At 38.9% G+C, this 11274-nt stretch overlaps 1 protein-coding gene across 1 annotated transcript in view; it reads left to right on the top strand.

Annotated features, from left to right (window-relative positions):
* The window catches only part of LOC116629323 (cytochrome P450 3A12-like), a gene marked incomplete at both ends in the record, with an annotated part of 15127 nt that extends 3994 nt beyond the window's left edge, over positions 1–11133 (top strand). Inside the window, one exon of the mRNA XM_032399623.1 lies at positions 11006–11133. Within this exon, the coding sequence (XP_032255514.1) occupies positions 11006–11133 (128 nt within the window). The remainder of the gene's footprint in view (positions 1–11005) is intronic.
* Positions 11134–11274: the final 141 nt, after the last annotated feature.

Consider the following 11274-nt stretch of genomic DNA (forward strand, 5'->3'; position numbering starts at 1 on the left):
CTCCAGCAACCCTCAGTTTGTTTCCTGAGATTAAGAATTCCTCATATCAGTGAGGTCATATGATACATGTCTTTCTCTGATTGACTTATTTCGCTCAGCATAACACCCTCCAGTTCCATCCACGTCGTTGCAAATGGCAAGATCTCATTCCTTTTGGTGGCTGCATAATATTCCGTTGTATATATACCCCACATCTTCTTTATCCATTCATCTGTCGATGGACATCTTGGCTCTTTCCACAGTTTGGCTATTGTGGACATTGCTGCTATAAACATCAGGGTGCACATACCCCTTCGGATCCCTACATTTGTATCTTTGGGTTAAATACCCAGTAGCATGCACAAGTTTTTGTTAGAATACTTGTTTTCAATTCTTTTGGGTGTGTATTCAGAGGTGGAGTTGTGAAGTAACTTTGCTATGTTTGTACAATGCTTTGCATTGTAACTTGCTATGTTGCTAATATATAGTGTGTTTAATTTATTTTATTTTATTTTTTTTTAAAGATTTTATTTATTTATTTGAGACAGAATGAGAGAGAGAGAGAGCACATGAGAGGGGGGAGGGTCAGAGGGAGAAGCAGGCTCCCTGCCAAGCAGGGAGCCTGATGCGGGACTCGATCCAGGGACTCCAGGATCATGACCTGAGCCGAAGGCAGTCGCTTAACCAACTGAGCCACCCAGGCGCCCCTAGTGTGTTTAATTTATTAAGGAACTGCCAAACTTTTCTCTGCAATAGTGATACAATTTTACATTCCCACCAGAAAGTATGAAGGTTCCAGTTTCTGTCCATCCTTGGCACATTTGGTCTACACTTGTCTACCTTTTTAATGATGGCCACCTTAATGGGTGTGAAGGGTACCTTATTATGGTTTTGTTTTGCATTTCTCTAATGGCTAATGGGGTTGAGCAACTTTTTGTTTTTATTATGTTGCATTAATCACCATACATTACATCATTAGTTTTTGATGTAGTGTTCCATGATTCATTCATTATTTGCAGATAACACCCAGTGCTCCATTCAATATGTGCCCTCTTTAATACCCATCACCAGGCTAACCCATCCCGCCACTTCCCTCCCCTCTAGAACCCTCAGTTTGTTTCTCAGAGTCCATAGTCTCTCATGGTTCATCTCCCCCTCCGATTTTCCTTCCTTCATTTTTCCCTTCCTACTATCTTCTTCTTCTTTTTTTTTTTAACATATAATGTATTATTTGTTTCAGAGGTATGGGTCTGTGATTCAACAGTCTTACACAATTCACAGCGCTCACCATAGCACATACCCTCCCCAATGTCTATCACCCAGCCACCCAATCCCTCCCACACCCCACCACTCCAGCAACCCTCAGTTTGTTTCCTGAGATTAAGAATTCCTCATATCAGTGAGATCATATGATACATGTCTTTCTCTGATTGACTTACTTTTCTCAGCATAAATACCCTCCAGTTCCATCCACGTCATTGCAAATGGCAAGATTTCATTCCTTTTGATGGCTGCATAATATTCCATTGTATATATATACCACATCTTCTTTATCCATTCATCTGTCGATGGACATCTTGGCTCTTTCCATAGTTTGGCTATTGTGGACATTGCTGCTATAAATACCGGGGTGCACGTACTCCTTCGGATCACTACATTTGTATCTTTGGGGTAAATACCCAGTAGTGCAATTGCTGGGTCATATGGTAGCTCTATTTTCAACTTTTTGCAGAACCTCCATACTGTTTTCCAGAGTGGCTTCACCAGCTTGCATTCCCACCAACAGTGTAGGAGGGTTCCCCTTTCTCCGCATCCCCGCCAACATCTGTCGTTTCCTGACTTGTTAATTTTAGCCATTCTGACTGGTGTGAGGTGGTATCTCATTGAGGTTTTGGATTTCCCTGATGCCGAGTGATGTTGAGCACTTTTTCATGTGTCTGTTGGCCATTTGGATGTCTTCTTTGGAAAAATGTCTGTTCATGCCTTCTGCCCATTTCTTGATTGGGTCATTTGTTCTTTGGGTGTTGAGTTTGATAAGTTCTTTATAGATTTTGGATACTAGCCCTTTATCTGATATGTCATTTGTAAATATCTTCTCCCATCCTGTCGGTTGTCTTTTGGTTTTGTTGACTGTTTCCTTTGCTATGCAAAAGCTTTTTATCTTGATGGAGTCCCAATAGTTCATTTTTGCCCTTGCTTCCCTTGCCTTTGGCGATGTTTCTAGGAAGAAGTTGCTGTGGCTGAGGTCGAAGAGGTTGCTGCCTGTGTTCTCCTTTAGGATTTTGATGGACTCCTGTCTCACATTTAGGTCTTCCAACCATTTTTAGTCTATTTTTGTTTGTGGTGTAAGGAAATGGTCCAGTTTCATTCTTCTGCATGTGACTGTCCAATTTTCCCAACACCATTTGTTGAAGAGACTGTCTTTTTTCCATTGGACATTCTTTCCTACTTTGTCAAAGATTAGATGACCATAGAGTTGAGGGTCCATTTCTGGGCTCTCTGTTCTGTTCCATTGATATATGTGTCTGTTTTTGTGCCAGTACCATACTGTCTTGATGATTACAGCTTTGTAATAGAGCTTGAAGTCCGGAATTGTAATGCCACTAGCTTTGCTTTTCTTTTTCAACATTCCTCTGGCTATTCAGGGTCTTTTCTGGTTCCATACAAATTTTAGGATTATTTGTTCCATTTCTTTGAAAAAAGTTGATGGTATTTTGATAGAGATTGCATTAAATCTGTAGATTGCTCTAGGTAGCATTGACATCTTCACAATATTTGTTCTTCCAGTCCATGAGCATGGAATGTTTTTCCATTTCTTTGTGTCTTCCTCAATTTCTTTCATGAGTATTATAGTTTTCTGAGTACAGATTCTTTGTCTCTTTGGTTAGATTTATTCCTAGGTATCTTATGGTTTTGGGTGCAATTGTAAATGGGATCGACTCCTTAATTTCTCGTTCTTCTGTCTTGGTGGTGGTGTATAGGAATGCCACTGATTTCTGTGCATTGATTTTATATCCTGCCACTTTACTGAATTCCTGTATGAGTTCTAGCAGTTTGGGGGTGGAGTCTTTGGGGTTTTCCACATAAAGTATCATATCATCTGCAAAGAGTGAGAGTTTGACTTCTTCTTTGCCAATTCGGATGCCTTTTATTTCTTTTTGTTGCCTGATTGCTGTGTCTAGGACTTCTAATACTATGTTGAATAGCAGTGGTGATAGTGGACATCCCTGCCGTGTTCCTGACCTTAGGGGGAAAGCTCTCAGTTTTTCCCCATTGAGAATGATATTCGCTGTGGGTTTTTCATAGATGGCTTTTATGATATTGAGGTATGTACCCTCTATGCCTATACTCTGAAGAGTTTTGATCAAGAAAGGATGCTGTACTTTGTCAAATGCTTTTTCTGCATCTATTGAGAGGATCATGTGGTTCTTCTTCTTTCTTTTATTAATGTATTGTATCACATTGATTGATTTGCGGATGTTAAACCAACCTTGCAGCCCAGGGATAAATCCCACTTGGTCGTGGTGAATAATCCTTTTAATGTACTGTTGGATCCTATTGGCTAGTATTTTGGTGAGAATTTTTGCATCCATGTTCATCAGCGATATTGGTCTGTAATTCCTTTTGATGGGGTCTTTGTCTGGTTTTGGGATCAAGGTAATGGTGGCCTCATAAAACGAGTTTGGAAGTTTTCCTTCCATTTCTATTTTTTGGAACACTTTCAGAAGAATAGGTATTAATTCTTCTTTAAATGTTTGGTGGGAATTCCCCTGGGAAGCCATCTGGCCCTGGGCTTTTGTTTCTTGGGAGATTTTTGATGACTGCTTCAATTTCCTTAGTGGTTATAGGTCTGTTCAGGTTTTCTATTTCTTCCTTGTTCAGCTTTGGTAGTTGATACATCTCTAGGAATGCATCCATTTCTTCCAGATTATCTAATTTGCTGGCATATAGTTGCTCATAATATGTTCTTATAATTGTTTGTATTTCTTTGGTGTTGGTTGTGATCTCTCCTCTTTCATTCATGATTTTATTTATTTGGGTCATTTCTCTTTTCTTTTTTTATAAGCCTGGCCAGGGGTTTATCAATCTTATTAATTCTTTCAAAGAACCAGCTCCTAGTTTTGTTGATCTGTTCTACTGTTCTTTTGGTTTCTATTTCATTGATTTCTGCTCTGATCTTTATTATTTCTCTTCTCCTGCTGGGTTTAGGCTTTATTTGCTGTTCTTTCTCCAGCTCCTTTAGGTGTAGGGTTAGGTTGTGTACTTGAGACCTTTCTTGTTTCTTGAGAAAGGCTTGTATTGCTATATACTTTCCTCTTAGGACTGCCTTTGCTGCATCCCAAAGATTTTGAACAGTTGTGTTCTCATTTTCATTTGTTTCCATGAATTTTTTTAATTCTTCTTTAATTTCCTGGTTGACCCATTCATTCTTTAGTAGGATGCTCTTTAGCCTCCATGTGTTTGAGTTCTTTCCGACTTTCCTCTTGTGATTGAGTTCTAGTTTCAAAGCATTGTGGTCCAAAAATAGGCAGGGAATGATCCCAATCTTTTGGTACCAGTTGAGAGCTAATTTGTGACCTAGGATGTGATCTATTCTGGAGAATGTTCCATGGGCACTAGAGAAGAATGTGTATTCTGTTGCTTTGGGATGGAATGTTCTGAATATGTCTGTGAAGTCCATTTGGTCCAGTGTGTCATTTAAAGTCTTTATTTCCTTGTTGATCTTTTGCTTAGATGATCTGTCCATTTCAGTGAGGGGGGTGTTAAAGTCCCCTATTATTATTGTATTGTTGTCCATGTGTTTCTTTTCTTTGTTATTAATTGGCTTATATAATTGGCTGCTCCCATGTTAGGGGCATAGATATTTACAATTGTTAGATCTTCTTGTTGGATAAACCCTTTAAGTATGATATAGTGTCCTTCCTCATCTCTTATTATAGTCTTTGGCTTAAAATCTAATTTGTCTGATATAAGGATTGCCACCCCAGCTTTCTTTTGGTGTCCATTAGCATGGTAAATGGTTTTCCACCCCCTCACTTTCAATCTGGAGGTGCCTTTGGGTCTAAAATGAGTCTCTTGCAGATAGCATATCGATGGGTCTTGTTTTTTTATCCAATCTGATAGCCTGTGTCTTTTGATTGGGGCATTTGGCCCATTTACATTCAGGGTAACTATTGAAAGATATGAATTTAGCGCCATTGTATTGCCTGTAAGGTGACTGTTACTGTATATTGTCTGTGTTCCTTACTGGTCTATGTTACCTTTGGGCTCTCTCTTTGCTTAGAGGACCCCTTTCAATTTTTCTTGTAGGGCTGGTTTCGTGTTTGCAAATTCCTTTAGTTTTTGTTTGTCCTGGAAGCTTTTTATCTCTCCTTCTATTTTCAATGACAGCCTAGCTGGATATAGTATTCTTGGCTGCATATTTTTCTCATTTAGTGCTCTGAATATATCATGCCAGTCCTTTCTGGCCTGCCAGGCCTCTGTGGATAGGTCTGTTGCCAATCTAATGTTTCTACCATTGTAGGTTACAGATCTCTTGTCCCGAGCTGCTTTCAGGATTTTCTCTTTGTCTCTGAGACTCATAAGTTTTACAATTAGATGTTGGGGTGTTGACCTATTTTTACTGATTTTGAGGGGGGTTCTCTGTGCCTCCTGGATTGTGATGCCTGTTTCCTTCCCCAAATTAGGGAAGTTCTCTGCTATAATTTGCTCCAATATACCTTCTGCCCCTCTCTCTCTTTCTTCTTCTGGGATCCCAATTATTCTAATATTGTTTTGTCTTATGGTATCACTTATCTCTCAAATTCTGCCCTCATGATCCAGTAGTTGTTTATCTCTCTTTTTCTCAGCTTCTTTATTTTCCATCATTTGGTCTTCTATATCACTAATTGTCTCTTCTGCCTCATTTATCCTAGCAGTTAGAGCCTCCATTTTTTTTTTTAAAGATTTTATTTATTTATTTGACAGAGAGAAACACAACGAGAGAGGGAACACAAGCAGGGGGAGAGGGAGAAGCAGGCCTCCTGCAGAGCAGGGAGCCCGATGTGGGACTCGATCCCAGGACCCTGGGATCATGACCTGAGCCAAAGGCAGACGCTTAATAACTGAGCCACCTAGGTGCCCTTAGAGCCTCCATTTTTGATTGCACCTCATTAATATCCTTTTTGATTTCGACTTGGTTAGATTTTAATTCTTTTATTTCTCCAGAAAGGGTTTCTCTAATATCTTCCATACTTTTTTCAAGCCCAGCTAGTATCTTTAAAATCATCATTCTGAACTCTAGTTCCAACATCTTCCTAATGTCCGTATTGATTAGGTCCCTGGCAGTCGGTACTGCCTCTTGTTCTTTTTTTTGAGATGATTTTTTCCTTCTTGTCATTTTGTCCAGAGGACAATAGGTGAATGAGAGAACAAAATGCTAACAGGGTAACAACGACCCCAGAAGAATATACACTAAAGAAATCAGAAGAGACATGAAACGAGGGGAAAAGAAAGGGAAAGAAAGAAAAAAGAAAAAAAAAGATTAAAAAAAAAAGGAATATGATCAAATATGATCAGGCTGGTGCATAGATCAGTGCCACACACTAGATTTTGGGCATATTTTGGTCTGTTAGAAGAAAGTGCCTCCCAAAATTTTAAAGAAAGAAAAACTTATACATGTACAAAAATAAGGGTAAATACGATGAAGGGATGGACTATGACTGTAAAGATGAAAATTATAAAAGATTTTATAAAAGGAATTGATAAGATAAGAAGTTGGTTGAAAAAAGAAAGAAGAGGAATTAAAAAAAAAGGGGGGAGAGAACGTGATCAGGCGGGAGACTAGAACAAAGCCATACACTAGAGATTTAGGGTATATTTTGGTCTGTTAGAAGAAAGTGTATCCCAAAATTTTAAAGAGAGAACAACTTATATATATACACCAAAAATAAGGGTAACTACTATGAAGGGATAGAATATGACTCTAAAAATGAAAAATAAAAAAGATTTTTAAAAAAGGGATTGATAAGATGTTGGTTGAAAAAGGGAAAAAGAAAAATTCAGAAAAAGAAAAAAGAAAGAAAAATTTAAAAATTAACTTTGAAATACTAAAGAATAATGGGGGAAAAAGCCATGAATTCTACGTGCTGTATTCCCCTAGTGCTGGAGTTCTGCCATTCTCATTGATCAGTAAACTTGGTCTTGGCTGGCTGTTCTTGCTGATCTTCTGGGGGGAGGGGCCTGTTGCCATGGTTCCCAAATGTCTTTGCTGGAGACAATTGCCCGGCCGGACTAAGTAATCTGTTCGGGTTTGCTCTTGGGAGCTTTTGTTCCCTGCAAGCTTTCTGTACAGCTTTGGAGGATGTGAGTCAAAATGGTGGCCTCCCAATCTCTGCTCCGGAGGAGCCGAGAACTCGGGGCCCTGCTCCTCAGTGAGCCCCCAGAGAAAAGCAGTCAGTCACTCCCATCTCCCGGGTCTCCGGCCACACTCCATGCTCACCTGGCCTGTGACCGAGCGTTTCTATCTCTGGCCCCCGACCCCGTGTGGAGTCTCCAAACCAGCAGATTCCTGCGGTGCGGTCTCACACCACTTCTCCTGGGGGAGGAAGGGGAGTCTCCCCGGATTTGTTGCTTGTTGGGTCACTGCTGGAAGAACAGTGGCCTGACTGTGCTGCGGATCCTGGTTTATGGCAACCCCGGGCTGAAAGCCCGCTCCTCACCTCCGTCTCTGCTGCCGGCTTCCCTGCTCTGATACCTGGGAGCTCTGCCGCACTCAGGCACCCCCGGTCTTTCTGTGACCCCGAGGGTCCTGAGACCAGAGTGTCCCAGAGAGGGTTCCACCCGCTGCTTAGCCACTGGAGTGAAGTCCCTCAGCAGAGCAGACTTCTAAAAGTTCTGATTTTGTGCTCCCCGGCTCTATCACTTGCCAGTAGCCGGTGACGGACGCTCCCTCCCCCCGCCGTCTATCTTCCTGAATATCACCTGGGATTCACTTCTCCGCACATCCTACGTTCCAGAAAATGGTCGCTTTTCTGTTCAGAGAGTTGCTGCTATTCTTTTCTTCGATCTCCTGTTGAGTTCATAGGTGTTCAGAAAGGTTTGATCCCTATCTAGCTGAATTCCTGGGACCAAACGAAATTTAGGTCTCCTACTCCTCCGCCCTCTTCCTCCTCCCCACCCCAGCAACTTTTTATATGCTTCTTGTCTATTTCATAACTTCTTCAGATAGATGTGTGTTCAAATTCTTGCTCATTTATAGTTCAGTCTTTGCTCTGTTTGTTTTTGGGTTGTAAGAGTTCTCTGTATCTTCTAGATAAAAGTCCCTTATCAGATATATGACTCGCAAATTTATTCCCCCATTCTGTAGGTGTCTTTTCACTTTCTTCATAGTGTTCTTTGTAGCATGAAATTTTTAATTTTGATGATGTACAATGTACGTATTTTTCCTTTTATTGTCTGTGACTTTAGTGTCATATTTAAGAATTTATTGTAAAATCTGAGGTCATTGATTTGTCCCAGCACCATTTATTGACAAGACCATTTTTATTCCATTGAATGGTATTGGAAGCCTTCTCAAAATTCAGTTGACTGTAAACACATTGGTGTAATTTTGGACTCCAAATTCAATTCCATTGATCTTTATGTCTCTCCTTATGCCTGGACCACAACGTCTTGATCATTATAGCTTTGTGGTAAGTTTTGAAACTGGAAGTTGGAGTTCTACAGTTTTATTCTTTTTTCTTTCAAGATTGTTTGGCCATTCTGGGTCCCTTACGATTCCATATGAATTTTAAATTCAGTATGTCAATTTCTACAAAGAAGCCTGCTAGGATTCAGATAGGGAATGCATTAATCTATCTGTAGATCAGCTTGAGGAGTATTGCCATCTTGACAATATTAAGTTCTAATCCATGACCATTAGATGTTTTTCCATTTACATAGATCTTTGTTAATTTATTTCAACAATATTTGTGGTTTTCAGAGTACAGCACTTCTTTTGTTAAAGCTATTCCAAATTTCCCAATTAAACCATTTGGCTCTCAGCTTATATTTATGGAGAAATATAAGGAAATAAATACATTTCCTTGTTATAAGAAAAAGCTACTCCTAAGTATTCTGTTCTTCTTGATGCTTTGTAAAGGAGTATATTCCTAATTTCACTTTTGGATTTTTTATTGCAGTGTGTGAAATGCAATTGATTTTGTATGTTGATCTTGTATCCTGAAACCCTGCTAAACTGGTTTATTAGTTCCAATAGACTTCTATTGCATTCCTTTGGATTTTCTATGTACAACATTATGTTCTCTAGTAACAGAGATGCTTTTACTTCTTTATTTCCTCTATGAATAACTTTTGTTTCTTCTTTCTTTCTTACCTTTTTTTTTTTTTTCACACATTTCCTGGCTAGAACTTCTAGTACAATGTTGAATAGAAGTGGTGATAGAGACATCCTTGTTTTGTTTAATCTTAGGGGAAATTGTCCAGTCTATATCCATGAAGTGTGGTGTTAGCTCTGAGTTTTTCATAGATGCCCTTTATCAGGTTGAGGATATTCCTTTCTGTTCCTAGTTTGTTGAGTGCTTTTATTGTTAAATACTGTTGGATTTTTGTCAAATACTTTCTCTGCCTGTATTGAGATTACCTTGTGGTTTTTAAAAAATGTTGTTCTATTGTATTATATGACCTGGAGTTGCTGGGATAAACTCCTCTTGGTTATGGTATAACCTTCTTTTGATATGTTGCTGGGTTCAGTTTGCCAGTATTTTGTTGAGGATTTGTGCATCTGTGTCATAAGATACATTGGTCTGTAGTTTTCTTGTTCTGTGATATCATTGCCTGGTTTTAGTATCAAGGTAACACTGGCCAGGTAGAATGAGTTTGGAAGTGTTCCTACCTCTTCTACTTTTTGGAAGAACTTGTGCAAAATCGGTGTTGACTGCACTTTAAATATTTGCTAGAACTCACCTGTGAAACCGTCTGGAGCTGAGCTTCTTTTTGTCAGTAGTGTCTTCACTACTAACAGTCTTTTTATTTGTCTTTCAGATTGCCTGTGTTTTTTGTATGTCACTTTCTAATTTATCTTTTTCTAGGAATTCTTCCATTTCATCTAATTTATTGGCATTCAATTGTTCATAGTATTCCCTGTAGTCTTTTTTATTTTTGTAATGTCCTCTTTCACTTCTGATGATAGTAATTGGAATCTCTTCTCCTTTTTGCTTGGTCAGTCTAGCTAAAGGTCTTTTGAAAGAATCAGCTTTTCTTTGTTTGAATTTTCTCTTGTTTTTATTCTCTATTTCCTAAGTTTCTGCTCTTGTCTGTATTATGTGCTTCATTCTGCTTGCTTTTGGTTTAGTGTGCTCTTCTATTTTTGGCATGTTTTTGAAAGAAAGCTGGGTCATTGATTTGAAATCTTGGTTCTTTTTAAAGGTAGGCATATATAGTAATAAATTTCTTCCTGGTCATTGCTTTTGCTATGTCCCATGAGTTTTGGTATGTGGATTCTTCATTTTTTGTATTCTCCAAGTAACTCTAAAGTGCCCTTTTGATTTCTTCTTTGCCAACTGGCTGTAATAGGAGTGTATGATGTAATTTCCACAGATTCATGAGTTTCCATGTTGTTTGTGTTCTTGTTTTCTAATTTTATTCCATTGTAGTTGAAGGGCATACTATGTATTATTTCCATCCTGACACAATTTCTTAAAAAGAGTGATTAATTAAAGTAGCTTATTATGGTCTGGTGTTTCCAAAGAGGCTCTAGTCCAAAAATAAAAGGCTAAGAGATCCAGGAATGTAATCCTGTTCCTTTGGTCACTCCAAAGATGTGGCAGGAGACACTGATCTGACTGTTCTAGTGGTGGCCCATATGTGTGACTTGCTCTGGCTCAGCCATTGGCTTGAAAGTTCAAGTAAAGGTCATAGAGGGAATAACTCCTGATATGAATGAATCCTGGTGTCTTTTAATCCTCAGATTAGTAGACCAAATTATAATTGCTCCAGGGCAATTTTGCATTTTCACTGATATTTCCATTGTTTTTTTTCCTTATAGTACTGTTTCCATTCCTTATCCCAGTTTTTGAAAAATTAAATATCTCACTATTTCCAAAAAGTGTTACTGATTTTTTCATGAAATCTGTAAAAAGGATGAAGGAAAGTCGCCTCAAAGATAAACAAAAGGTAAATCTGGTGGTGGTTACATGTGCATGTTCACTTTTGATCTTTTATTGAGCTGTATTCATCTGATGCGCACACTACTAAGTATGTTTTTATAGTAGGTAGAGAACTATAGGGTTTAGAGCAGGAGACTTCTAACATTTT

The sequence above is a fragment of the Phoca vitulina genome, unplaced genomic scaffold (assembly GCF_004348235.1).
Source record: "Phoca vitulina isolate PV1807 unplaced genomic scaffold, GSC_HSeal_1.0 scaffold610, whole genome shotgun sequence".
NCBI classification, from domain to species: Eukaryota; Metazoa; Chordata; class Mammalia; order Carnivora; family Phocidae; genus Phoca; species Phoca vitulina.